General features: G+C 40.3%; 4 protein-coding genes across 7 annotated transcripts; 2 read left to right on the top strand and 2 right to left on the bottom strand.

Moving 5' to 3' along the window:
* The first annotated feature begins 11 nt into the window (after window positions 1-11).
* LOC132262990 (far upstream element-binding protein 3) lies at window positions 12-6,494 on the top strand. The gene is made up of 9 exons (XM_059762519.1): window positions 12-168; window positions 750-813; window positions 873-1,160; window positions 1,231-1,568; window positions 1,635-1,814; window positions 1,879-2,379; window positions 2,445-2,939; window positions 3,119-3,504; window positions 4,696-6,494. Exons 1-8 carry the CDS (start codon window positions 76-78, stop codon window positions 3,440-3,442), a joined length of 2,283 nt encoding a protein of 760 aa, XP_059618502.1. The 5' UTR covers window positions 12-75; the 3' UTR covers window positions 3,443-3,504; window positions 4,696-6,494.
* A 122-nt stretch (window positions 6,495-6,616) lies between these two features.
* Window positions 6,617-15,585, bottom strand: LOC132262989 (unconventional myosin-VIIa-like). Of its 2 annotated transcripts, XM_059762517.1 has the most exons (11): window positions 15,518-15,585; window positions 15,389-15,438; window positions 14,797-15,057; window positions 13,998-14,600; window positions 12,599-13,932; window positions 11,974-12,532; window positions 10,611-11,348; window positions 9,242-10,471; window positions 9,069-9,184; window positions 7,750-9,001; window positions 6,617-7,677 (listed from the first exon to the last, which is right to left on the bottom strand). In XM_059762517.1, the coding sequence occupies exons 2-11, from the start codon at window positions 15,407-15,409 to the stop codon at window positions 7,492-7,494; spliced, it is 6,300 nt and encodes a 2,099-aa protein (XP_059618500.1). In that variant the 5' UTR covers window positions 15,410-15,438; window positions 15,518-15,585; the 3' UTR covers window positions 6,617-7,491. The 2 variants fall into 2 exon arrangements, with proteins under 2 accessions (XP_059618500.1, XP_059618501.1); XM_059762518.1 differs by lacking the exons at window positions 6,617-7,677; window positions 7,750-9,001; window positions 9,069-9,184; ... (1 more) ...; window positions 10,611-11,348; window positions 15,518-15,585 and having other exon boundaries at window positions 11,641-12,532; window positions 15,389-15,440.
* Window positions 15,586-15,864: 279 nt separating this feature from the next.
* LOC132262992 (mannose-P-dolichol utilization defect 1 protein homolog) lies at window positions 15,865-17,077 on the top strand. The gene is made up of 3 exons (XM_059762524.1): window positions 15,865-15,987; window positions 16,060-16,463; window positions 16,520-17,077. Exons 1-3 carry the CDS (start codon window positions 15,903-15,905, stop codon window positions 16,811-16,813), a joined length of 783 nt encoding a protein of 260 aa, XP_059618507.1. The 5' UTR covers window positions 15,865-15,902; the 3' UTR covers window positions 16,814-17,077.
* A 121-nt stretch (window positions 17,078-17,198) lies between these two features.
* Window positions 17,199-26,652, bottom strand: LOC132262991 (rhophilin-1). Of its 3 annotated transcripts, XM_059762522.1 has the most exons (11): window positions 26,442-26,652; window positions 26,218-26,311; window positions 23,227-23,516; window positions 19,836-19,952; window positions 19,652-19,779; window positions 19,296-19,591; window positions 19,018-19,229; window positions 18,844-18,948; window positions 17,830-18,756; window positions 17,612-17,764; window positions 17,199-17,551 (listed from the first exon to the last, which is right to left on the bottom strand). In XM_059762522.1, exons 3-11 carry the CDS (start codon window positions 23,266-23,268, stop codon window positions 17,348-17,350), a joined length of 2,184 nt encoding a protein of 727 aa, XP_059618505.1. In that variant the 5' UTR covers window positions 23,269-23,516; window positions 26,218-26,311; window positions 26,442-26,652; the 3' UTR covers window positions 17,199-17,347. The 3 variants fall into 3 exon arrangements, with proteins under 3 accessions (XP_059618505.1, XP_059618504.1, XP_059618506.1); XM_059762521.1 differs by having other exon boundaries at window positions 26,218-26,652; XM_059762523.1 differs by lacking the exons at window positions 26,218-26,311; window positions 26,442-26,652 and adding an exon at window positions 24,795-25,085.
* Between the last annotated feature and the right edge of the window lie 364 nt (window positions 26,653-27,016).

Raw genomic sequence — 27,016 nt, 5'->3', positions numbered from 1 at the left:
CCGCTAGTTGGCTCTGCAGTCGCTAAGAGGACTTCACTATTGATGGAGTGTGCTTGGTAAGTTTTTCTGTGAAAAATGAGTGATTTTTCGTCGGTTGCACCGCCACAATCACAACAGAACTTCAGTCAATCATCTGCATTTGCCGCCGCGTTACAGAGAGCTAAACAGGTGAGTGGGATTTTGCTGTAAATCCACGATAAAATTGAGCACGAGACTGGCGATGGTAAAAATGTGAAAAATGGTGGATTGGCTGTCAAAATTTCCATAAAATTACCTTTTCTCGTTGCTCGTGGCCAACATTTCTCAATTACCCCATCGTCATTTCGTTCGCTATTGTTCCTTTTGCACTTTGCGGCACTTGTGTGTGAGGTAGCAATGCGAAGGAAAGTGATAAATGCTGAGATCTGCAAGTAATTTATGCACATTGCGGAAAGTATTTCTGTCTCGCTCTCTTGGCTTGGCTTGGCTTCATAGAATGCCTCGTTTTCCGCACCTCAAGACCCGGAAGAGCCTCAGAACATCTTTGTAAATGACTCGGAGAGCTTTTCTGCTTGAGAATTAGCCGGCAAACTGATGAGAAGTCTCCTTTCAATGGTAGAATGCCGCCTCTGTCAACGCTCACGTGAAGCCGGGTGGGCAATCAAGAAAATGCCTGAGTAACCTTGCAAACGACACGAATTCCGAGAACCAAAATGCCTTTTATCAGAAGTAGAGGTTAACTGAATCGTTTTCCGCAATGGTCCTTTCAGATCGCCGCGAAGATCCATCCTGGTAGCACACAGGGTACAAAGAGGTCATTGGAAGAAGGTCCAGGTAAGTGATCAAGAAATTCCGAAATAGTAGTTGACCCCATTTAACGTGTATTTGCGAAGACAACATGTATTTAGAGCCGGAGAATAAGAAGTTCAGCGCCGGCGGAGACTTCGGCAATGCCCAGGGTCCCGGAATGACCCCGGCAGCAATGCAAGCCGCAGCTCAGGCGGCCGCTGTAGCGGCCAGACTCTCGGTGGCAAACCCGAATGCGACCATAAATGAGGAGATAAAGATCCCAGATAAGATGGTGGGACTCATTATTGGACGAGGTGGCGAGCAAATTACAAGACTTCAGGCAGATTCGGGGTGCAAGATACAAATGGCAGCCGACTCGGGCGGCAGTCCAGGTAAGTGCAGAGAAAATGTGGCACTACTCTGTGCGGAATGGCAATCAGTGCTTATCTGTGTTCCCTGCAGAACGAATGTGCTCTCTCAGTGGCCCTCGTGAAGCGGTGAATCGTGCCAGAGAGATGATTCAGAAGATTGTGTCGCAGCACGGCAGTGGATCCATCGAAGTTGTGAGCCACACGACTCTTCCATCCCTTGGGGGTGCGAATTCTAGCTTCGGCGCAGGCGGAGACAGACCCGGAGGCGGTGGAGGGTCAGGTGGTGGTTATCCAGCCTACCAAGAGATGATGATTCCGGGCTCAAAGGTGGGTCTGGTCATTGGCAAAGGTGGCGAAACCATCAAGATGCTTCAGGAGAAGACGGGAGCCAAAATGATTGTTATTCAAGATGGACCCGGACAAGAATTGGTGAGCATTTTTTTTTTTATCTTTTTGCGAATTTTCGAGTGAGTAATGTGCAATTTCCTCTTTCAGGAGAAACCATTGAGAATATCTGGAGATCCGCAGAAAGTGGAGCATGCTAAGCAATTGGTTTATGAACTCATTCAGGAGAAAGAAGCATTCCAGAACCGAGGAGGATTCAATCATGGAGGACCTGGTGGCGGAAGTAATGCCGGAGGAATGATGAATCCAGGGAATAATGAGCAGCTGGAGGTATAAAAGTCATTCATTCGTCAATGTTTCGCCCAGAGGCATTCACAAATTGCTTTGCACTTAGGTATTTGTGCCCAAAGTTGCTGTTGGTGTGGTCATTGGCAAAGGTGGAGACATGATAAAGAAGATTCAGGGTGAAACTGGATGCAAGCTGCAATTTGTTCAGGGACGCGGAGACTCTCCGGGAGATCGTCGATGCTTTATTCAAGGATCGAAGCAACAGGTTGAGGATGCGAAGAGAATGATTGACGAATTGATTGAGAACGTAATGAGGCGTGAGAATGGCGAGCGTGGCATGAGTCGCAATGGTGGCGGAGGTGGCAACTTCGGTGAATATGGCAAGCCAATGAGGGATGAGGTGTCATTTGTGGTGCCGGCGTCGAAGTGTGGCATCATCATTGGTCGTGGTGGTGACACAATAAAGCAAATCAATCAGCAGTCTGGGGCGCACTGCGAGATGGACAGGAAGGCGCAAAACAATAACAACGAGAAGACATTCATAATTCGCGGAAATCCTGATCAGATTGAGCATGCTCGCAGTATAATTTCTGAGAAGATTGGCTTGGTGAGGACCGAAGTGCAGACAGAATTAGTGAATGGAAGAGGATGAGGGATTTGTCGTCTTTGCAGGATATCTCATTGATCGGCGGCAGCTCTGGCGGAGTAGGCGGACAGAATTATCAGGGCATGCAAGGATCTGCTGCGAACACGGGCTACCCACAACAGTGGGGCTACACGCCGCAGTCGTGGGATCAGCAGCAACAGCAGCAGCAGCCACAGCAGCCCCAAGTACAAATAAATCCGAGCACAGGACAGCCAGACTACTCGCAGCAGTGGATTGAGTACTATCGCTCAATGGGTCTCCATCGCGAGGCGGACATCATTGAGCAGCAGCAGAAGGCGAAGCAGCAAGCTGTCCAGGCGCAGACTCTCGTGGCTGGTGCTGCGGCTCAAAATGGCGCTCAGGTGCAGGCGCAATCAGCTCTGGCCTCTGTGCAGACACAGCAGATGCAGCAGGCGGCTGGCGGACAGCCTGACTACAGTGCCCAGTGGGCCGAATACTACAGGAGCATCGGGAAGATCGATGAGGCGGAAGCTATTGAGAATCAGATCAAGGCAGCCAAGGTGAATTTTTGCTCTTTCTAATCCTAATTCACTCATTCTGCTGACATCTATACATTCACTGTATTTTCTTATGAGTTCAATTTTTCTAAGATCAATAAATCTGGCGACATGCAAAAGTTTTCCATAAATCTCCGCACAGTTTACACATGAAACTAATCGGACTGAATTTTGCTGTTTAGGCGGGAATGCCATCGTCCACGGCGTCTTCTGCAACACTGCCGGGATACAATTTGCCGAGCGGTGGGGCCAATCCTGGGACACAGAACATTGTCGCAGCAGCTGGAGGTTTTGCCCCCAATAGCACTCAGTATCCACAATTTTATGGTGGAGCTAATCCTGCCCAACCCACAGCTTATCCGCAAGGATACCCCGCTGGTCCGTACACAGCGTACACGGGAGCTGCGGCGGCGGCTGTGGCTGCTGCTGCTCGCGGCGGTGCTGGTCCGGGCGTACCCACGCCCACTCCTCAGCCTTCGTCGTCGGCCGAGGGCGGCAAGAAGTGAATGGCGGGCACTGGTCTCTGAGGGAGGATGAATGTCCTGTAGAAGTCCCGCATAGCAGTGAGGTGAGTACTCCACAATTCAAGCATTCCTTTTCACTACAAGTTTCATTTATTTTACTCGGCGTAAACAACTGAAGTGTTTAGATTAAGATCTTACAATTGACATCTTTTTTTTCTTATGAAATTTACTTATATTTAATAGCTTTTACTGTATGTTTCGTTAGAATAGTTTATTTGTTTATCCTTGCATATTAGACTATCGTATAAATTCAAGCACTGTTTCTGCTAAAGGTCTGATTTATACCAAGTTTTAAAACAGAACTGATCATATTTCAATACTTATATAATATATTTTCATACATATAATCGTGGACATTTGAAGTCACCAAATATTGTTTCTTGCCATTATTAATTTTTATAAATATTTGTAAATATCTCTCACAATGGGATTTCGGAAGTGTGCAGAAACATACGCGACCGAATTAGAGGAAAATGGAATAACGTTGAAAGTTCAACTTTGGGATCCTTCGCTCTTATTTTATCGACAGACGCGTTTTGGGTGTAAAAGATTTGTTTCAATTTTAATATCTTCGTCATATTAAAAAAAAAAAGCTGTAATCAAGGCTTTTGTGTAAAATTATACGAGGAATCATTTTGTTTGCCATGTATTTTATATAGCAACGATGAACGTTTTGATAACATTCAAGAGTCAGTTATTTAAGATTAGATAACACAGCTCCACTCACTGTTAAATGGAAAAATAAGAGGTTTTTAAAGCCAATAAAATACATCAAGCTAATAATCATTGCATTGGAAAAGGGCATCAAATCAATGCTTAACGGTTGTATTGGGTTTACATATTGCAAATTTTCTTCACGCTTCACGCACTTTTTAAAATAAATGTAAGAATCTTTTGGAAAATATTACGAATTTATACATTTTTTACATTTGTGCGTATTCCATAAACTTAAATAATATATTTAACACGATTTCACAATATATATTTTGCTATATTCGTGCGCTTTATACAATGTATACTCATTTTGGTAAAAAAATTTGGTATTAAGAAGATTGTGAATTGCTTTTTGTTACATGCTACTATATTATTCCTTTTTTTTCGAATATATCTACAATATTATGATTGTTTTCTTATGTATTTTATCAAACATTTTATCAAGCATATTATCTTTTTCACAACTGATATTTCGCAGTTGAAACGTACTATTTTGTTTCTTTCTCTTTTGTATCTTTTAGGTATGCCAATAAAATGCATTTCTTTCAGAATTGATGACAGGATGATGATGATGACGATGTGAGAATTAGATGATGTTTCTTAGAAGTGTTTGCCGGCGTTGAATTTCCTGACTTCTGATAGTCGATTGAAAACTATATTATGCCCCCATGAATTACATGAATGTAAGAAGCGTAGTAGTTCTCAATATATAATCTATGCATTCAATATCAATATATATATATATACTTACTTGATGGATATAAGTAAACAATTTTTATGACACGTGAAATATAATAAAAATATATGTATATTCCTACATAAGTCATATTTCACTAACAATTTATAATTAAAGAAACCATTAGTATACCTATTTTTCATTATAAATATTCGATTTTAAATATGGTTCTCACCATTTCTGAAATATATGATTAATATGTGAATCAAATCTTATATACTATACTTATTCATTTACTTTGACTTTCCTTTGCATATAAATATCAATGATTGTTATGTGTTCTTGTGGCAATCTGGTTTATTCGATTTATTTATCGGTAAAATTCTTAAGTCACTTTATGTTTAAGTTGTACTGATTTTTTTTCCTATATTATACAATAAATTAGAATTTACTACAATCACATTACGTAATGCGTGAACTGAAAAATTTTACTCAATTTTTTTCATTGGGATCAATTATAATATGTATTTAAGTATGTATACATATTCTCATTAGGATATCCTTTTGTTGATGTTTCATTGAAATTAAACAGCAGGAAAAGAGAATCCAAGCAAATTAGGAGAAAAGGCACATGCGTCGGTAGGTTTGGGTACTGATGAATGATATTAAATGCGATGTTTTGGCAAGTTAATTGAATAAATACTAAAATAAGTGGAAAATCTACATATTGGCAATTGTGTAACCTCTGGTTCTGGTGGTGTAAATATAGAATGTTTTTCTAATTTGCATTTTGCATGGCCAGAGAGTCTCTGTATCGATTATTTGCGCACATATTGAAACAAATGTTTAATAGAGAATATGTCATGTGTATTTATCCTGGAGTGCGAAGTATGAATAAGCACTCATAAATTTTTCAGCTCTGTGCACAGGAGTTGACAAAAGTTTTATCAAGCCGTATCAGCTTGCTATGCCCATTAAATTGAACGAAAATCATAAAACCATAAAATGTTAAAAGGCGTAAAAGGTAAATAAAAATGCAAGTGAACGATTTATTAGTTATCAAAACAATTCCTTTTTATATACATATTTACTTATATTTTCTACTTTTTTAAACACTGCATAGGTGAAATTGTTGCCAGAAATCGTCAACGACAATTTCGACATAATACTTTATGCAATATTTATTTGAATTCTAAGATAATTTTTTGCGTTCTTTACCCATTCAATAATCACATCCCAACCCCAAAGAAGTGAATTCCTGTTTGTTTAAAATATACTAATTTCCCAAATATACATATGTTTGACATTACAAATTCATGCTATCCAACCTTATTCAATCTATTTCCATCAATTTATATATCGTTCATACAATTTTAGGGCTCTGGTTATTTTTTGCAATTATGTTTTTACACATTTGTCAATTTTTTACACGTTTCATGCACACATATATTTTGATATGAATTAAACCTAAATAATAGAGAACTTGTTCTATATTTTCAATGATTAGGATTTTTCTAATGCAAAGAAATTCCCATCAAAATGTTTTAAGTACTAAAATATGAAACACATAATGTAATAACAAATGATTGCTGCGGTAGATTTTAGACATTGAATATAATGGAATAAAATTGTCTGCCATACAAATTTGATGAATTCATTGCCACTCAACTTATTATATACGTACGTATATGTATATGCATTATTCATGTATGTATATATCTTTATCAAATATTTAAGGGTTACTTTTGGTCGGGGTCTCTCTTTCTATTATTTACTTGCAGATACATTTGGCACACATAATATTCAAAAATTACGAAAAGTGAATATGAAATCTACTAATTGTGGTATGTACTATTTTTCAAATTTTATAGTCAATATATATTTCTTATTATTATTTTACACACCCCAATAAATTGTCTTATAAATAGGGCAAAAGCGTAACTTAATTGATTCATTTAAAAATGTCTCATGATATTTCACGTTTTTCATATATTTGTGATTCTTTTTTTGGTTTTGTAATTATGCACCACTATAATTTGTTCTCTATCTTTTCATATATCTTTCTTTTCTCTTGTCTTATATCTTTACTTACCTTGTTTTTTCAACAAATATATGTACTTCAGCATAATTTGTGATAAATACGCTTATTCGTTATATTTGATCTCCTTAGATTACCATGAATGCGTTATTTTCTTTCTCTTTTCCATGTATTCGTATGCAGGTGTAGAATTTTTACAACATTGCCTTTGATAACTCAGCACGACACAGATTATGTCCTTTATTGAATACATTTAAAAACAAATCAATACAATGATGTTCATTTTTCATATGTTTTTGAGCAATAAGATACCCTTGAACCATGTTTCTTCTCAATATGCAATTATATTATGACTATTTCGATATAGGAATTATTTTGATTTATCTGTTTTTATGTGTTATTTTCTTGCAAATAGGATTTGGCTGCTGGTCAAAAATACATTCCAAAAGATTTTATGCAAGTGCACTGAAATAATCAGACTTCTATCATATGAAGAATTTAGTGTTTAAATCCAAACAAGTGGTAAACATGAAAAAAAAGTATATAATGCGTTCACCTTGGAAGCATTTAAATGTGTAGATTTCTTCTTTCTTTGTTAGCTTCTTAATGTGTTGATGCAGACTTAAGGTAATTAATGTATGAGGACAATAGATCATCCATTTTATAGCCTTGCGATGTTTCACAAAGAAGTTTCGATGCTCCCATCATATTTCCAAAGCGAATGTGGAAATAGGTGTTTCCGGAACTCCAGTAATTTAACTCCGAGAAATTATAACTTTGAATAATGTCCTGAAAATAAAATTTGCATTTGTAAGAGAATAAGGAAATGCTTTCTAATTGTACGTTGCATGAAATGTTTACCTTTGTTCTCGGATCAATAATATGGAATCCTCTGCGATTGATGGCAATGAGGAGGGTGTTGGGCAAATTGACGTCTGTGGATTGCTTTACGACAAAGAACGTGGATCCAAATGTGGGGAGTTGCTTGACGATGTGCAGTACTTCCTCCCTTGCTGCGAATTCATCGAGTCCCTTGTGCCCATTGTACACGCTCATGATTGTCTTCTTCCAATCGTCAGGCTTGTGCAGCCGAATGAGGTCTTCTGGTATCAATTGAGGTAAGAGATCGGCAAATCCATGTTGGAAGCCTGAGATATCATCACCGTAGTATCCGCGATAGATAAGAGCTCCTACTTTAGTCGCTTCACTCTTGGACAATCTGTAGTATCCGTTAATGAATTTGGGCACTTCTTGTGGGAAATAGAAGATGTGATCAGCATTTCTGTCGTTCAAATTGTAATTTATCCACAATTTCTTCATGAAGAACAGTTGATACTGGCACAATATTTGGCTGTCTCCTGAGCGCGTGAGTGTGGCCTTTGTCCACTCCACGAGTTCATAGATGAAGTCAAAGATGAAGTATTCCTCGGGCACAGAGAATGCCTTGTCCAGAATCTTCACGAACAGACTGAAGCCATCATGAGAGTGCAATTCCAGTCGTTTCGCAATAATTTGGCAAACATCCTTGGCCTTCGTGCTGGACTCAATCTCAAAAGCCTCGTCAGTGTCATCAGGGAAATAGACTTTGTGGAAGATCTGCATACTTCTGCATCTTATCGCCTCAACCTCAATGATATACGGTGGATACTGCCGAGGTCCAGATTTGGTGATCTTCTGGATACGTGACAAGCACTCACTCGAGAGTGGATGAGATCGCGTTCGCAGGAACTCCATGAGCTCCTTCAGGACTAGCGGAGTGGGCAGCATAACACCGGTTGCGAGCCACATCAGATCCCAGCCTCTCTCCTCACTAATTTGAATGCGATTGTCTGTAAGCTGCCGCATAATTTGGCAAAATACCTCATCACGCAAGTGATCATCCTTAATTGCAACAGCGAAAATAGTGTCTGTATCAATAGGACCGCGTCCCTTCGGCAAGTCTCCCATGTAGCGCAGGATGGCTGTGAAGATCTCGATAGCTTGATCGAAACGAGTCTGATCTTTCTGCAATTTGGCCAGTAATGGAGCCTTGATGGGGTCTCTTGTGTGTCTCCAAAGGTCTTCCGAAGCATTGCGTCGAACCGAGGTGATGACATGCGAAGTGCTGGCAGGCCTGAGAAAATGCGAAAACAATCAGATGATGTTGAATGAAATTAGGCTGCAGAATATGCATTTTTTACCCCATATTTGATCTGAAATGTTCTGCTGCGAATTTCTGCAGTGTGTGCATTCTCATCCTTTGCGTTGTATTGTACTGAGGAGCACGATGACTTCTGCCCTTAACAATGGCACTCGTCTGCAAAAAGTACACTCAATTAAATAAATAATTATTGTAATAATATGTAAAGCATACCCTGAACAACTCTAGAACTTCACCAGGAGGTGGCTCAAGACATGGAAGTACGTAAACGGCTTCCGTTGGAAATTCACCAGTTTTTTTCCCACACTCGCCATAAGCCCAAGTAATTTCTCCACTCAGCAAACTCTGTCCACTGTAGCCCAGGCCTAATTTGATAAGATCGCCCTTGAGGAGTTTCAAATAAGTGTCCCCAGAATCATCAGGATGAGTGTAGCTCTGCACGCAAACCACGTAAGACGATCTCTCTTTGAGGCCTTGCATGAGGAATTGTACAAGATTCACAATAGTCGAAGCTTCGTAGCATTTGAAGATGAACTCAACTTTTTGCACAGTCGAAATGATAAGCTCATCAATAGTATCTTCACCTGACTCTCTGGACACTGAGAGTATTTCTGGGAAGGACAATTCAACGAGCACTTGCTCCTGATCGTTGAGGATGTAAACTCCTGAGGAATTAATAGCAATCACGAGGTTCTTCTCGAGCACATTTGGTCCTTCCACGAGGACAGCTTCGTAGAATTGTGAGAACATCATGGTGAAGTTCATCAGGGCAAATATGACCAAATCTTCCATTACAACGGCAACTGCAGCGCGTTCTTTGATGCGATTGCTGTACTTAAAGGCATTCGCTATGGACGTTTCCCACTTGGAAAGACTCTTATCATTCACGAGATCTTTGGGTAAAACACGTGGAATCATATCACGCAATTTTCCCATGCTCATTTCACCTCCAACTTCTACGTAGTACTGAAGTGCGGCCAGCATTGCGATCTCCTTCTCTGTTTTGCATCGCAATTCTCCAAAGCTCACACCACGGCAAATTTGCTTGTAGATCAACTCCGTGGAGATGGGATCGTCACTGGGATTGTGCCAGGGAGTGAAGATTTCCTTCCGCAGGAAAATTCGCCAAGGAGCGCTTCGCTCACTGCCACCTTGCTCTTTCATGTACTGCTCGCAATTGGAAATTGCATCCATAATGTGCTCCTTGCCGGAGCCAAGGGACATCACTTTGTCGTAGAGCGTGACAAAGATGGAGAAGCCGAAGGTGTCTTTCAAGCCTAAATTGGAGGATAATTGTTGACACACTTCCTGTGCAGTTGATGCAGAATCCACTTCCACACGGCGAGACGATCCGTCCATCAGAGCCACATTTAAGTGAATAGGAGAGCGGTTTTTAGTGGCTCGCAATTCAAGGAACGATGGAGGTTGACTTCTGGCTCCATTCTGAAAGATATAGAAGCATATTTACACTACTCCACTGATTTCCTCTTATCATTGTTTGATTTGATTGATTGATGTAGTTCTTGATGTTACTTGTTTACAAAGTGATTATTGATTATAGATATAACATGAGAATTCATACCTTAATTGTCCTGTTTAGTCTCTCTTCGCAATATGGAGCAAACAATTCCGGCCCATCGCGAATGAAGGCCCTTAGGTAGATTTCAAACTTCTCAGATGGCGGGAAGCATCCCACGCACAGACTCATCAGAATCCATCCCTTGGCGTGCGATGTGTGATGAGGATTGTTGGTCAGTTGCTTGCAAATCTGACAGAGAATCTCATCGCGAAGAATTGGCCTCAGAACGCCGTGGCCAATGATGAAGTGCAACTTGTCCAAGTTGCTACTTCTTGTGCTCAACCACTCCTGATAAATGCTCATCTCTTCACTGTTCTCAACCATTCTCCTCACTTCGGCAGGCATCTTGGACTTCCCTTTGAGGGTTTTATTGATCAACTTCTGGCGCTGACCTTCGGACAGATCGCTCATCATCTCGCGATACTCGCGGGTTTTTATGAAACTCTTGCTGAGAGTCGTGTGGAGTTTAGCCATCACAGGAACATGTCGCTCCTCCTCATCTTCATATCGCGCCTCGGCCATGTCGCCCATGAAGCGCAGAATCGTTATCCAAATGGCTTGAGCTGACACCTCATCCGTAGGCAGGGGAAGATCCAACAGAGATGATCGAAGCTGTCGCTTGCTATACTGCGAAGTGACATTGTTCACGAAATATGTGGCTGCGAATTTTTGGAAACTGAAGTGTGACAAATCTTCGCGAGCTTGTGTGGTTTTCGGTAAGCCAATGGATTCCTCGTTGTCCTAGAAATTACATTACGCTTTTGTTAAGATTGATTCTACAGCCAATTAGGTGTTTTATGAAATAGACATTGATTGATTTGTATAGTGTAATTATGGTGTTTGTCAGTATACCTACCGAAAAAAACCCACACAAAACGGGTAAGTTAGGTCAAATAGTTTGATTAAAATATCTTATCTTATTGACCTAGCTTTTCCGTCACTCTTGTGGATATTCACTCAAAGAATCCATGAAGTATTTGGGGGGAAACGAGTAAATCATCTTGTCAGGGTGAAAGAAAAATATTCACTTGCATTTTGCATTAAATGTGTATTCTGTTTCGAAAGTTCACTTACATGTATTTGTCGTGTTATAAAAATGTTTTTGTAGCTATCTTCCAAGGCATTCAACTCTGGGGAATCTTTGTGTAGTTAATGATGGATGTGTGGCGCTATGATGTGACTTCATAGGTAGGGAAATAGAGACGGAGGAGGAAATAGGAAAAAAGATCCCACAACTTTGCTATATAATACAAAATCATAATCGAGACTCATATGTGTAAAAGTTAACTGGATGAGAGAGTAATTTGGGTGGGACGATTTTCTTATTTCGACTCTTCTCCTCAAAGAACAACAACATTTTGCTTACGCCGAGCGCTGTTGGATGCTTTGGCTGGGGCTCAGGACTGGTGTCGGGCAGGAAATCAAACACAGCATCAACCACTTGATCGTCCTCATCACGATATGTGTGCTGTACATGCTTCACGGGCGCCTGTTCCTCCTCCAATGCCAACTCCTTCGACAATTCAGCCACGCGATTCCTGTAATTGATCTCCGCCAATTCATGCCATTGCGCTTGACCCAACTTTCGGAATTGCAGCTCTTCCTGCTTCCTCAGCAACATGAGATCCTGCATACGTTTGGCCTTTTCGGTGATCTTCCCGCGGATGTTGCGTCGCGTGAGGAAACCGCGACAGTGCGCCTGAAGAGCCACAACTACGCGGCGGTTCCGTGTGAATTGATGCACCATTTGACGAGATACAAGCACAGCTTGAAGTCGCTTGAATCCTGTCCTCATGGCGAGATACCGTGAACGATATCCTCGAGCTCTCCAGTGCTTCTGAATCGTAATAGCAGCCTCGCGGTATCGCCTGATAAAGCGTCTGAAGAGCACTCGACGGAATCCTCGTTGCAGGATCAATACGCTCCTAAAAAAACGATCGCACTTATTAGTTTTCAAGAAAAATACTTTTTTTTTTGGCTGTAAAGCGTACCTCAAGTAGACGGTTGTTCTCTTCTCTTCTAGCAAAATATCGTGTGAATCCTTTAGGAAGATTTTCGTGTGACCAAATTGATAATCTTCCTCCATGCCACTCAAAATCTTATCGCAGATCTTGTTCGAAGCTACTCGACAATCTGTCTTGTGGGCCGGCGCAATTCCGGTTCCCAGGATACGATATCGCTCAACGAACTCCCGATAAGTGTGCCTGATGGGATAACCAGCCCGGCGAATCCTTGCCGTCTCCATCATTCCGGAGTATCGCAATTGTCTGACACACAGCTCTCGATCGAAGAGGTGTGACTTCTTCAGCTCATTGGGCTTGATGCATCTCACAAAGGATGGCTGACACACCTCGAGTGTCCGCATGAGTGCATCGAGGGACGTTCTGAACTGTGATGATAGCGTTAGGAAGCGTCTGTTGGTGTCTATAGTTCCATTCTCCTGCGTGAATAGATCACAGAGGAACTTATTGCTCGACTTGTCGATCATCTCTCTGAGATCAGCACTGAAAGAGTCACGATTCTTTTCCAGAAAGCCAGGAACGCTGTAGAAAACCGCACCGGCAAAGTGCTGAATCCCAAAAGCTGTCGATTGATCGTATTTGGATTTGAGGTAGATTGTCTTGTTATCATGAGTTGATTGCAATTTCGCCAACATTGTCATATCTGTTCCCTTTGGGAATTTCGATTCCTCATCAATCAATGACATCAAGTTCATCGGCTTCATGCCGATCATATCGAGAATATTTTGATTGTCCACAAACTCAATGTGTTGCCAATTAATACCTTCTCGCGTGTAGTCGTCTTGCTCCATTTTGAAGATGTGCTTCACGAAGAATTGCTGCAAATTCTCATTAGCATAATTGATGCACAACTGTTCAAAGCTGTTCACATCGAAGTTCTCAAAACCAAAAATGTCCAGCACTCCAATTGATATTCTCTGCCTCATTTCAGATTTGTACAGAGTCTTGTTTATCTGGTCCACAATTTTCACGAAGATCTTCCCATAGATCGCCTTCACAAATGCATCGCGAGCATTGTGGGCAGCCTCTTTGGACAGACTCGACACCACCTTTTCGCCCTGAGCAGTGATGGTTTTCCTAGTGAGGGAGTCAATCAGGAGACTCTTCTGAACACCAAGAAGCGTTGCAACTCTTGCAGAATTCACGGGATCATTCACTTCTGTCGTGTCCAAGTTCTGCACAACAACGGCTTTGTACTTCATATTGCCGAGATGAAGAATTGCGCCGAGGAGACGAAAAATGTTCCAAATATCGTCGTCAGTGAATGAAAGGACCTTCATAGCTGCCTGAATATCGGCATATTCCTATAAAACAATCAATTTCCAACATTTAAAATAATCTAGTGTACAAAATTTCTTCAGAAACTCACGCTGGCATCATTGCGGCCATCAGTGGTCAGAGTTCCTCCTCCTGTTAGATATTGATACTTTGAGGCATCTTCCAAGTCCAGCTTCTTCTTCTCCTCCCGATTCATTCCCGCCAGCATGGCGTAGAAGATGTGATAATTCCTCTCGCCCTTGTTCTGGTGGACAATGCGCGACTTTTCCAACAAATACTGCTCAATCTTGGCACCACCAATTGTTCCATTTCCATCAAAATGTATGTCGATGTATTTTCCGAATCGCGATGAGTTATCATTGCGCACTGTTTTGGCATTGCCAAATGCCTCTAGAATGGGATTTGCATCAATTATCTGCTGCTCTATCCATGAGTGCTTTCCACTAATTGCTGCCAAATATTGCAAAATCAGCTTCGTGCTCTCAGTTTTGCCAGCTCCAGATTCGCCGCTTATTACAATGCACTGATCCCTCTGCTCCCTCTTCAACTCCTGAAAGGCTTTGTCGCCAATGGCGAAAATGTGTGGTGGGACGTCTCCAATCTTCTTCCCTTGGTAGAGTGTCACTTGATTGTTGGTGTAAATGGGAAGGATTTCGTAAGGATTGATGGCCACAAGCATACTCCCGATGTATGTCTGAAGTGAAAAGAGTGATTCATTTTACGATCGAATGGAGTGGGCACTTCTGCAAGCTCACAAGAATCGAACTTGGTCACTTGGTGTGGGAGTGTCGCGGCTGTAATCAATGTCACAACCACCAAGATCATAATGGCATTGTTTTACGTCGTATCAGTTACGATAGGGCGCTTTTAGCAAATTGATTTCCACTTACATAGATTTCTCGTTTCTTGTAGCGAAGGTGTAAGTTCCGCAGAATGGCATGCTCATGAAGATCCCCAAGAGTTATCATATCCTCAACTCCTTTCTGGGAACTGAGGTGCATTCCCTTGAGGACCTGATCGGAGTTAACCCAAGACTCCTGATCGTCATCATCGCAAACTAGTGTTTTTCCCCGATCAGTTCTCACAATTTTACATCCTATTGGTATGTCGAATTCTCCGTTGGATGGTGGTTTAATCCACACCCAATCACCCTAGAAAACAGAACAGATAAGATTTAGTCGATTTTGGGAAGTCATAATGGTATAGGATTGTTAATCTTTAGAGTCGTTCGCCCATAAAGAAGCTGGTAAGAATTCAAATGACTCATTCTTCAGGTGCGTTATCTGGAATATTTTCAGTGTGGATTAACATCCAAAAATACCCGTTAAGGAATCCTTTCCATTGACGAATTATTTCTAGCTCGTAGAGAAGTCGCTAGCAAGTCTAGTATGAGCTTAGTCATTTCCCAGAAGCACGTTATCACGAATGAGATTGTCGTAATCATAAAATTCACTTTCAAAAAGTGACTTGTTTTCAACTTACGTGTCTTTCTAGGCGAGCCATAGTCGCCACACATCAGCTAATCCTTTTTCCTTAAGTAATTTTGAAAGAAATTTCACAATTAATACTCATAAAAAAAATTATTTCAAGAAGCGCACAAAATTTCCTCACCTGTTCTTTAGACGGCACTCGAAAGACTGGCCAAATCGACAGTATATTTCAACTTAACAGGGGAAGTGAGATAACACCATCGATTTTTGCCGCTATCACAGCGTTATCAATGGAATGTGTGTTCGAAGAGGTAAAGTGAATTAACATCTTTGTCTTGCTCACTCCAATTTACAAATTTTTCTAGATAGCAAATCTTGGTTTCGCTCCTGAAACATCCTCAGACTTTCTATAGAAATGTCGCATGTTGAATAACACGTAATGTTTTGTTGGCAGGCGGTGAGATGCGTTTTTATTGGGTGTTTGAATCGTAAAATGACATTGCACACGAAGTGAAAACCTCCTTATTTTTGGTGTTGTTTCGTAACTGCAAATCCTTCCTAATACAATGGATGTATTTAAGAATGTAAGCCTATTCCTGATGAATGAAGAGTGCTACGATAAGTACTTCTTGGAGTTCGATTTCTTCGATGGTAAACAAAGCAGTGGTTAAGGTTACTGTGTTGCCATGTCACTATGCGGCATTCGTCCTTTATCAATTTCAGCGGACTGCTTCAGGAGTTTACTCAGTAAATGCTTGGGACTGGGCATCATTGCCGGCTCGGTTCTCGTGAAGGTGCCGCAGATCCTCAAAATACTCAGCAACCGCAGTGGAGAAGGAATCAGTGCGGCGAGTGTTCTGGTTGAAATTTGCGCTATTACCGCTCACATTTCCTACAGCTTCGTTAAGGGATTTCCCTTCAGTGCATGGGGAGATGGATCCTTTTTAGCCGTTCAGACTGCAGCCATCGCCGCTCTTGTCTTCTACTTCGGAGGCTCTCCAGGAAAGGCTGTGGCATTCCTCGTTGCATACGTTGGCGTCCTGTACGTCCTCATGGGTGGCCTGACACCGCTGGATGTCCTCTGGACAATGCAAGCCTGTAATGTACCTGTTATCTTCATGGGAAAGGTAATTCCTCAGCACTTCCACTTGTGCTTCACTTCTAATACTCCTCACTCTTCCAGATGATCCAAGCGGTCACGAATTACAAGAATCAGAGCACCGGACAATTGTCGGCTGCGACATGCTTCATGCTATTCTTCGGCGCCTTGGCACGCATCTTCACGTCCTATCAGGAGACTGGTGATCCTATGATGATTCTCACCTACTGTGTGTCCACAATTGCCAACGGAATCATCGTTTTCCAGCTGATCTACTACTCCAAAGGCAAGGGCAAGGCGCCAAAGAGTGCAAAGAAGCTGGAAAAGTCTGCACCAGCAAAAGCCGCACAAAAAGCAAAAAGCAAGAAAGCCGAATAAGTACTAATCAACTGAATAAAGCAATATCATGCGATGTAGCTGCTAAAGCCATGCTATTAATGGCAAGACTATTAGGTTTGGAGATTTTATTTGTAAGTCACTTTTGAGGACGGGTACTCAAAACAAATATGGATAAACTGCTAAACATAATTTTACTATGAAAATTCCAATAAATACCTTCGCCTGATTCAGTTGTTTCAATATTCAGAGTTGGAAAAACAGCTCAAATCTCGAGATAAATCCACTTCAGTTTAGCATGATTCCACGGTTTGAATCTCAACTTAAGTACACTCAGAAAAATCAATAGCGTTTAGTTAGAATCTAAACTTAAATTTATATTTATTAAGAAAAACACTTGCAGATAATATTCATAAATAAATAGAGGTTTGTAATAATTCTTCTAGTTTTGATTATATGTATGCACTTTCATATTATTTACATAAAGGTTACTCTTAAATGTTCTTAATACAATATTTCTTGAGTTCTTACGACTCTTTAGAATGTTTGTTGTGATAGGATAGTAAGAAACAAATATTAGTATATTTTGCCGAGGCTCTGTGTCCGCCTGAAGATATTCCAGCCGTTGCCACTCAAGTTGGGCAGGCGACTTTTTGTAGACTTGCTGCGGGATTTCGGCTTGGATGTTGTTCCATTTGGACTCGGCGCTCCCGATGAGACACCCGATGAACTGCCACCAGACAGAGTAGACACGGATCCCTTATTCAAACCCGGTGTGGGCTGTAGAAAGATTTCCATGAATTCTGCACTATAAATTTCGTAGTTATACAAATCATTCACCTTTAAGTAATTTCGATCCATTGGTGTGATGACTTTGATATCAAGACTGGAACCAGACGACTGGATAATGTTAACAACTTGCTCTTGAGTGTACCACTTGACATCAATGCCAGATAACTCAACAATAAAGTCTCCATCCTTGATTCCACCAAGCTGCAATTTAATCATAAAGAGTGCATTAGAGATAAGTCCTACCTTGCTTGATGAAATAAACTCACATCAGCCAATGAATTTAATTCCACGTAGGAAATTATAACTGGAGCGTCTCCTCGAACGTGGAATCCGAAACTCTCCACGTTGTCTTTAGAGGACTGATTCTTGCTGGAGGAATCTTCAGCTGTAAATGCGATGTACTTGGCACAGACCTCACAGCGTCCAGAGTCATACGTTGGGCTCTTCTTGCACTGGCACCTGCCAGCATTGCTGGTGGAAGTCTTCCTTGAACTCGGTGTTTTCACACCCTCAAGACTGGTGCCTTTCTGCAATCGTATACTTCGCGGTGCGGTCCAGTGTCGCCTCGCAGAGAATATGGCAATTGGGCCCAATTTCTTGAAAGGATCCTCAACTTTGTACGCCGTGAAATCTGGTCCGGTGAGCGATAAGGTGAATTTTGAGCAGGTGTCCAAGTGCGCCTCGACAAGATCGAACTCCTCATTGAGCACATCATCTTGATCCGTCTTCGAGCTGAATTTATCCATTTCATCCCTATTCTCAATGTATGCACGATGAAGGATCTTCGTGAGAGCACTCTTGTTCTTCAACTCTCTGCACATGCGTTGCAATCTCTGTGCCTCATCGTGACTAGCCAGTGCCTCATTGAGATGTGCTCTCTTCCTTGCAACTGGATTTATATCAGCGTCTATCGAGGACTCGTCGAATATGAAGGAATCACTGGCTTTCACCGACTTCTTCGACGACGCCGATGAGGATGGTGAGATTGAGGCGGACTTCTTGAATGGTTTTGTACTGATGCTTTTCGCGGCGTGATAGTGGGATAAGGCCTTATAGTATTCCGCTTTGAGAGGCACTAGACCGGCCCAGCATTCCGGTAGATAAGTGTGTGTCTCGCTCGATTGAATGCTCATGTGCATATCGTTGTACTCCATGGTCAGCTGCGCTGATTCTCCAGATAAATCGCGATGAAGCTGCCAATTGGAAGCACAATTAGTGTGATTCGAAATTTTACATTCAAATAATGTTACGAAAGAAATTGCAAAATTATATGTATTTACATGTTCAACGTCTTTGAATGACATGTTCTCCATTTGAAGGCGCAGCTTCTCAAATAAACACTCCCTAGCTTGGGCGAGCATCAGTGCGACTAGTATTTCTAGGACCTAAAGGCAAAGTAAAAAGCGTTATCTCTCAAATATGTGCGTGAAAGACATAAATTCCAGCGAACTCACTTGAGGCTTTAAGTCCATCGATGGCGCGTTGGTGAATGTATCGTAGATGTGCTTGAAAATGCCTGCAGCTCGCAAGAATGAATCAACAGCCGCATCCAAGCCCTTCTCTGAGCTGCGATCTTGACGTGTTCCAATTTGTGTGTATATGGCTCCGAGATTGAAAAGAACACACGCCTTTTCAAACGCTACAGTTCGCTGACAAGAAGGAACACCTAGAAGACAGAGGAAAATGCTAATTGCAGATATTTCACAGAGTCATGCTTGATCAGTACTCTAACCTGTTAATGAATCGTACCACTCGAAGTAAACACCTAAGCTGCGATCAGGCGGAAAAAAGCGCCTTTCCACGTAGTAAAGAAGATTGTAGTAACGGAACAACAGAGCCACGCCTGCGGAATCTCGTGTGGGTGTTCTGGCGCCCTGTCGTGTGTCTGTGATGTCTGCAATTGCGTCCTCGTAGCATGAGGAATCCTCGCTGTAGTGTTCAAGGATGAAATCCGCCAAGGGTTCCAAAAAATTCACCTCCTTCGTCTCTTTCAGGCCCAGTGGAATCATAGGAATTACAGCGTCCGCACTGCAGAGGGGGCAGTTTTTGAGAAGGGAAATAGGAGGACATATGCTTCATGTTAATTACCCATCATTTTGGTATATTTCCACAGACGAATTCAGCTCTGATAGTTGCTCCTTGAGCAATTGAAGATTGGAATTCACGAAGCTCAACTCCAGCGCCACTGTATCCTTCAGCTTTCTATTACTAGTCGCCTGAGAAGAAATATATTGACTCTTCTGGTCACAGTGATTATATGTATCGTAACTACCTTATAAAGGTTTTCAGCACCAGCCCTCAAACGAAGCTCCTTATTAATCTCCTGGTTGAGTTTACATCGTCGACTCTGCAATTTCCCTCTGCACGTCGCCACCCGAGGATCTGATCCCTGAAAGTGATAAAAATGCAGATAGAAACACTCATTTGTCATAATTACTATACAGCGGAGATTCGTGGCTGTGTTTGCAAAACAATTTTACGGCTCTCATAACGCTGAAGTCTTGTTTATCAAACATATTTAGATATGAAGGCAATGTTCAGGCATAATTTTCCGAATGGCTAACATTACAACTACTGCAGGAATTACTGTTGATTAATAGTTAGAATGCAATTCACAATGCAAAGGCAGAGATTGACCCAATTGCGCTATAACAGTACAAAATATAGGAGACAAATATGTAAATTCCTTTTATTCAGTGACACATATTTCCTCACTCTTGACCAAATACATAATGTCAGATTGCTTTTGCGTCTCTCCTCCTAACTGTACATACTCTTCAGCATGTATCTTTCATCCAAGTGATCTGTTAAGAACGCTGCTGGGATAAATATGTATATAAGAGAAAGCACAGTTGGATAGATGAGGTTTATCGGTAAATCGACACAAAATTGTCCTATTTTGCTTAATCTCACATAATATCGCGTAGATTTGAAAATTATTCAAGAATTTTCTGTCACAAAAGAATAGATTGATAAAGTGTTATTTTAATTTTCACCTATTTTCTCTTTTTTGTACAAAAAATACAATTTTCTCTCTGTCCCTCTTTCTCTATTCATCTCCCAAACAATTACAGATGCATGGCATGTTAAACACATCCACCGGAAGAGCTTTATGTACATAATGTATTCCTTCACCTGCCCAGACACACATCACTCAAGCCAAGAGCATTTCTTTGGAAGTTTTTCTTTAATGGCGCTTTAACTCTTGAGATGTTTATGCAGTGTGAGAAGCCCTTCACTGCATGAGAACTTCTAGCAGAGGGAAAACAGATCGATTCATACCTGACACGTAATATTAAGAGAGTATCCCATTGTAGTATGTATTATTTTTGCTGATACACTTCTCAGTATATAATTCAAAGTCTTTTCACTCTATATGTCGCAAGGTTACGTCAAGTCCATTTCGTCACTCTTCAATAAAACTTGATTTAAAACGCCAATGTAGTACGACTAATTGAAAGGTGCTTAACCATTTTATAGATACACTTTGTTCAGTTGTACATAACATATGAATATGTGTATTATGTACGTGTGTTTTACAAATTGAACAGGGCTTTTATGCATAGATTTGCTAATGGAATGTGCAAGACAAAACCAAAGTTCACTTTAAGGTTCACTAGCAAAGAAATATGTTAAGTCTTTTTTTTTCTGAACACTCAGCGCGACAAATGGCAGTTCTTTTGCGCGTTCGCAATCGACGAAGAACAAGCCTTGACTGAAATGATTCTGTGCGTTCACAAACGCTCAACTTCTCCAAGTTTCCCGTTCCAAGAGAGCGGCATTGTGAGAATGCGGTCTTCTCGCTCAATTCTTTCTCGACTAGCACCTATTTCCAGATGGCATCAATACATTGCATTATTCTAGGGTGAGAGTGTATAATCATATGCCAAAGAATATTTCATCAACGCCACAGTGAAAACCTGCGTGCTAATAATTTCAGAAATTTGGGATTGGAATTCAACTTCGCCTATGATGAGTAGGAGTAAACAATTGATAGGCACAACAAAAGAGAGAAAGAGTTGAATGCACATTTCTTCGCTAGACCCGCTCAATTAACTAACCGTTACAACTTTGTATTGCCCTGACTGAAATACATATACTTTCTGAATGTCATGAGCTAAAGATATTGTGTTGAATTATTTCATACGAGAGACGATTCACGTCCCGCATGAGAAAAAGTGTTTGTGTAGATAGAATTCTTTCGAGGGACTTAACCAGGGAAATACCCATTATCTAAAACGCTAGTGGGAGCTTAGCCCACGTTCACACATCACGACAGCACTGTGAATAATTTTTTTTAATCAAAATTGAGCGCTCTTCGCTGCCTTTTGCCTTCACTCTTTCCATGTATCATTAAATCCATTAAACGCGTCTTTGAATAGACTTTTGACTGTAGCGTGAAAGGACAGAATTAGCTAACCCTTTTGACAATATTATTATTACTTAAATTGTCACCCGCAATTTCAGGTGGTGACTCTGAAATTTCGAGGAGATGCGCGCGTATTCTCATACCTGAGCCATCATATGAAGTGTAAGGCAATATATGTAAAATTAGCCAGAGTAAATGCTGTGGGAGGCTCAGAGTTGAGACATGAGAAAAAAAACATGAGATAATAATCTCCACATTGATAGTATTTTTCACACAAACCACTATTGAGACAATGGAAATAAAAAAGAAGTCATCATCTTAGGTCTCTTTTTCACCTTCACATATTTCTTAAGGCTTCATGTATTTTATGTATGATAATATGGTTGTGCAAATGTTTCTTTCTGAAAGAGATCTTAAGTATGAAGCTATGTTGCTTTTTTTCTAAATGTTAGAGTCATTGTACACATATTGCTGCAAAGACGAATGCATTGCAAACCTTGTGGCATTTTGATTTCATGTCGCATCTTTCGCGCGTTGAAAGGTCGCGAAGGAGGCGATACGACAGTTATTGATGGAAGTGACAAGTGTACATAATTTCAGAGATTTCTCCGGCGGCCACACCTTCGCTACATAAGAGAAAGAGCGACCTGTGCAAGTGTACATTAAGAGATTCACGAAGCCAAATGTGCTAAATTATGGTAATTGCATATTACTAAGTGTGACAAATATGTGAAATAAATGCAAGAATAAATATAAGGAATAGTGAGAAGTGGTGAAATATAAATGGAGATACTTATATGTCATTAGGGATTATACATAGCATTGCATACTTTCATACATTCCTCGCTATATAAAACGAAATGTGTTTATTTACACATTTAAGTGACAGAGTGACCAACAAACTGGGATTTATTTTGTGTGCCAAGCTTTTCTCGTCAGCAATTTATGGGCTTTTCGGTATTTGAACAATTTTGCATACATTCATGTTTACATGGCCGCTATACATAATGTGTGGTAAATGAAATTCAATCTCATTGTGTGTGTGTGTGTGTGTAAAAACATAAATTATACTTTGGTAATTCTACCTCGAAGAAGTACGTGATCAGTTTTATTTATAATACGAATAAAAGCACTTTTTGTGCCTATTCATGTATTTTATACATAGACGATATAATGAGGAAAACATTCGACATTTGCAACCAGAAATTGTATACAAAAAGCTCTGTTACAAAAACAATCAATGGACGACTAACTTCCGATTATACCTTTTGGCTACTTATACAATTTTACTTACTCTGATAAACGAAAATGACCGATTATCAGTTTTCGATTCCATTTCCAAGCTGTTATTAGTTCGAATCCTTCACTTTTTCACTGGTATTCGCTTTTTCTTCACATATCACGTTATTCACATTTTTTTTGTCACGTTCTTATAAAAAATCATGAATATACGGAAATCTTTGATATGCACAGTGAAAAAACAACCACAAAATCACAATTGCATTTCTCTTTCGCTGTACTCTCTCCTCGTATCTGTTAATCCTAGGCTCTTTCTTAGTCACAATTCACCAGAGACAGTTTTATCTGCAAAGAAGAAAGAAAGAAGAAAAAATTCAACGATTAGTTGAAGATGAATTATATTCCTTTCGTGTTAGGGCAATGGAAGAATTTATGAGGAATAAAATCACGATCAACCGAAAAATTGCGTCACGCGTCGCTGATTTGGTTAACAATTTGAAAAGAGATGCAATTATTTTTCTTTTTATACTTTTAAACTGCAAAACACTTTTATGTGCATCCAGTGTAATTTTCTCAATGAGATGTACACAATATTTCATTTGATGAACAGGTGAGAAAGTTTTTCCATGATTTCACTTAATCTCAAGCAGTCGTTTTTCCAATCATATGGCTTTATTTGTTACTTGCCACTATAATTTACTTTGGAAAAATGAACGATATAATTTTCAACGCTAATTTCCTCTCAATTACATTTGAATAATTGTCGGGCGTTTTTTTTTATCGTGATTCGACAGGTGAACAAATAAAACTTAAGTGTGAACAGCCTTTTCAGTTTCTCTTGTAGTAACAAGAAAAATTCTCTTTACATCACTTTATATGACTTAGCAAAATGAAAAGAAAAACCCACTCGTGAGCTTGAAAGAGATACAAAGGAAATTAAAATAAATGAGAATGGATTATTAAAGAATATATCCACACATCTTATTGCAAATAACGCTAGAGTGAATCATTTGCACAAGTGGAAACTTCTGTATGGACAGAATTTTTCCTTCCCCCACAAATGTCGGAATTCATCTATTAACACGAATTATGGGCATTCCAAAAAGGTGAGCTATTAGAGCTGTACTAATGCATATTGCGTCTTTTCTTGTGACTCCATTAGGTCATGGTATTTCATAAAAACAACATAAAATGTGGTATCTTAGCGCTATCAGCAAGCCTTGCGGTGTTTATTTAGCGCAAAATATCAACTTCACCTATTCTCTTCAACACGCCCGTGTGATTAAAGATCTTACTTCCAAAAGAGAACACCTCCACTTTATCTGGTGTAAGTTGAGACAAGAATTAAGGCTAATGAGGTGAGCGAACCAAATTTTTGGATGGCAATTCTCTTTGTGAATTTCAAGGGATCCCCAATTTTGGTGAAAGACATTCTCGCGATACTTCGTGAGAACGCAGAGAGAATCGAAAGAGTGTGATCTACCAGGAATTCTCCTTTCTCTACCCTCTTTTCTCGGGCACGAAACGCGAAGAGAGCGAAATGACGCTTTTGCCCGTGATTGCGACGCTCTGTGGCTGTGTAAAGTAAAAGGTAAAATGCACAGGAAATGATTAATTACGCACTCCACGAACACGACCGGTTGCCATCTTTTTCATCATATGCGAACGTCGTCTCTCTCGACGACGGAGCATGTCTACATGGTTGCTCATTCACCTCCGATTAGTCGTCATTAGGAGGAAATGTTCCGAGCGCAGTGTCTCCTTGCCGTAATGCTGTGTGTACTTGTACATAAGCTCAGTAGAGAGTGCGCAATGGCATTCGTGATAAGTCAGCAAACGAGGAGAAAAATGCTGTGACAGTGTATTTCACGAGAGACGCGCACAGTGGGTTAGGGAGAGTGGAGTAAGTGACTAAGAAAGTCTATATCTTTCAAAACCCGCTCGAAACGAGATCACAACCGCGTCTCGCGAGCTGTGATTGCCAGAGAAGCCGAAAGCAATCGTGCTTTCGCGGTATCTGCGAAAACTTGATCTCCCTTGAGCTATACACGGATAAATCATATATGGCAGGGTTCGCACTTTGCAAATGTTCAGCACACGCAAAACACCTTGTCATACTGACTGTCTAAGTTGCTTGATGTGCAAACATTGCTGCTGTTGCAGCCACTCAAAATGTTATCAAATAGCAGAAGGAATTAATTGTGGAGGACAAACAGAATTAAAGTCAAAGATACTCGAGAATTCTGGAGTATTTCAATTAATTTCAGGGGACTTGCAAAATTTTAGTCCACGTGTAATGTTTTTTTGTAAAACATCCAAATAGTGATTAGCTCATTTTTTCAAGGATCAAATGTTTAGGATATTTGCCAAGTGAAACATGTAATTCTTTTCAGAATTCTTTATTCATTCTTTTTCTTGGATTCGCATGTTTTACAACATAACTCATGCATTAACCAAAGTACAAAATGAGTAAAGTCTTGAACTTCAAGAAAATACATATCTTTCCAGTTCACTGACAAAAATCTTCCGGCTCAAAAGTGAAGTGAATTTTAATAAATAACTATTTTAAAGAGCGTATAATGCTATTTTAATGAATTCAAATGATCTCATGAACAGACTAACCAGCCCTTTTCAGAGAGCATTAATTATAAGAGAAGTGCCAAAAAATGAGAAGCGCAGCGATTGCAAATGAGTAACTTCAAACACTTCAAATAAGAATTAAGCATTAAAATTTAAAATGTGATAAATTTTCCTTATCAAGATTTGTGATTCATAATAGACTTTCTCACGGTGATCTCAATGTTTTGCAGCTAAACGTTTTTCTCTTTTTCAAATGTCTTTGGGAAAGTATCACAAACGATTCGAAAACACAGAAAAAACATTGTAAAGCAGGCGCTTGTCGGAATTTAAATATCCCGCGCAATAATTAGCATTTAAAAGTTTTTTTTTCTGCCATGTGAGAAAAAAGGTGCGAACCCTTCTCTCTTCACATTTCAAGAAAGAGTATTTTGACTTTATAGAGTCAAAGTGAAGAAGACATACATACATGGTGAGTTTAGGTGTAATATCCTTTTGATAGTCGTATTTGTTCTGTGAGCAATTCACAGAAATCTCTCCGTCAACATGAAGGTTTCACATTCCTGCGATGATAAGAGAAGCACTGAGTCACGATTTTTCCATGAAATTTTTCTCCGCACTGAACCTCACTTCAGAGACTCTCGAGAGAAGTCAATTTTTACATTGGCAGGAATGGAACAAAGCTACACTCACATCCACGTACGCGTTTGTCTCAATGAATATCAAGCGACACAGCAATTTTGAACTTCAGGCGGATCGAGTCCTTGAAGGAATTGTAATTTGTATTCTAGACGACTCGAATTTCATTCAATGAGTAGTACATTTCACTTATATCGAGGAAAAAAACAAACTTCTAGCCGGAAAAGCGAGACGCTAGCGATCCACCGCGTACCAATGCTACCTCTCAACTGATTTGAGGTAGGCAAAACTGTGTGGAGCAAATGACTCCACTTCAGAGTGTTGGTAAAGGCTTGAGAGATGGGAGAGTCGCTGCAAGGTGTACCAAAAGTTAAGGGCCCTTTTCGATCTCAACCTGACGCAATGTTTTGAAATGTATACAGAAAAACGCAAGATAAGCAGTTTGGAAAAAAGAAAATAGATATAAAAAATCACCCTGTGTCCAATCATGCCGCCGAATTCATCCCTGTATTCTTGTACCTGTGGAGTATTAATTTATACACACACTGCAATAGCGTACCTGTCGCTCTTTTTTATTATTATTGTTTGCAGTCTCTTGCACGAACGTATGTGTAGATTTGCGTGAGATC

Source organism: Phlebotomus argentipes, unplaced genomic scaffold, assembly GCF_947086385.1.
Source record: "Phlebotomus argentipes unplaced genomic scaffold, Phlebotomus argentipes genome assembly contig_15, whole genome shotgun sequence".
Taxonomy (NCBI): domain Eukaryota; kingdom Metazoa; phylum Arthropoda; class Insecta; order Diptera; family Psychodidae; genus Phlebotomus; species Phlebotomus argentipes.
Note: the sequence above shows the minus strand (reverse complement) of the source record. Positions and strands in the feature narration are given on the sequence as shown.

Coding starts and splice junctions, on each gene's coding strand:
- LOC132262991 (XM_059762521.1), bottom strand. CDS start 23,268: ATGGAATCGAAAACTGATAATCGGTCATTTTCGTTTATCAGA. Junction 18,949..19,017: donor CGATGGACTTAAAGCCTCAA/GTGAGTTCGCTG, acceptor CTTTGCCTTTAG/GTCCTAGAAATACTAGTCGC. Junction 18,757..18,843: donor CATTCAAAGACGTTGAACAT/GTAAATACATAT, acceptor TCCAATTGGCAG/CTTCATCGCGATTTATCTGG.
- LOC132262992 (XM_059762524.1), top strand. CDS start 15,903: ATGGATGTATTTAAGAATGTAAGCCTATTCCTGATGAATGAAGAGTGC. Junction 15,988..16,059: donor GGAGTTCGATTTCTTCGATG/GTAAACAAAGCA, acceptor TATCAATTTCAG/CGGACTGCTTCAGGAGTTTA. Junction 16,464..16,519: donor CTGTTATCTTCATGGGAAAG/GTAATTCCTCAG, acceptor TCACTCTTCCAG/ATGATCCAAGCGGTCACGAA.
- LOC132262989 (XM_059762517.1), bottom strand. CDS start 15,409: ATGGCTCGCCTAGAAAGACAC. Junction 13,933..13,997: donor ATGGCCGCAATGATGCCAGC/GTGAGTTTCTGA, acceptor ATTGTTTTATAG/GAATATGCCGATATTCAGGC. Junction 9,002..9,068: donor CATTTCAGATCAAATATGGG/GTAAAAAATGCA, acceptor GCATTTTCTCAG/GCCTGCCAGCACTTCGCATG.
- LOC132262990 (XM_059762519.1), top strand. CDS start 76: ATGAGTGATTTTTCGTCGGTTGCACCGCCACAATCACAACAGAACTTC. Junction 169..749: donor CGTTACAGAGAGCTAAACAG/GTGAGTGGGATT, acceptor TGGTCCTTTCAG/ATCGCCGCGAAGATCCATCC. Junction 1,815..1,878: donor GGAATAATGAGCAGCTGGAG/GTATAAAAGTCA, acceptor CTTTGCACTTAG/GTATTTGTGCCCAAAGTTGC.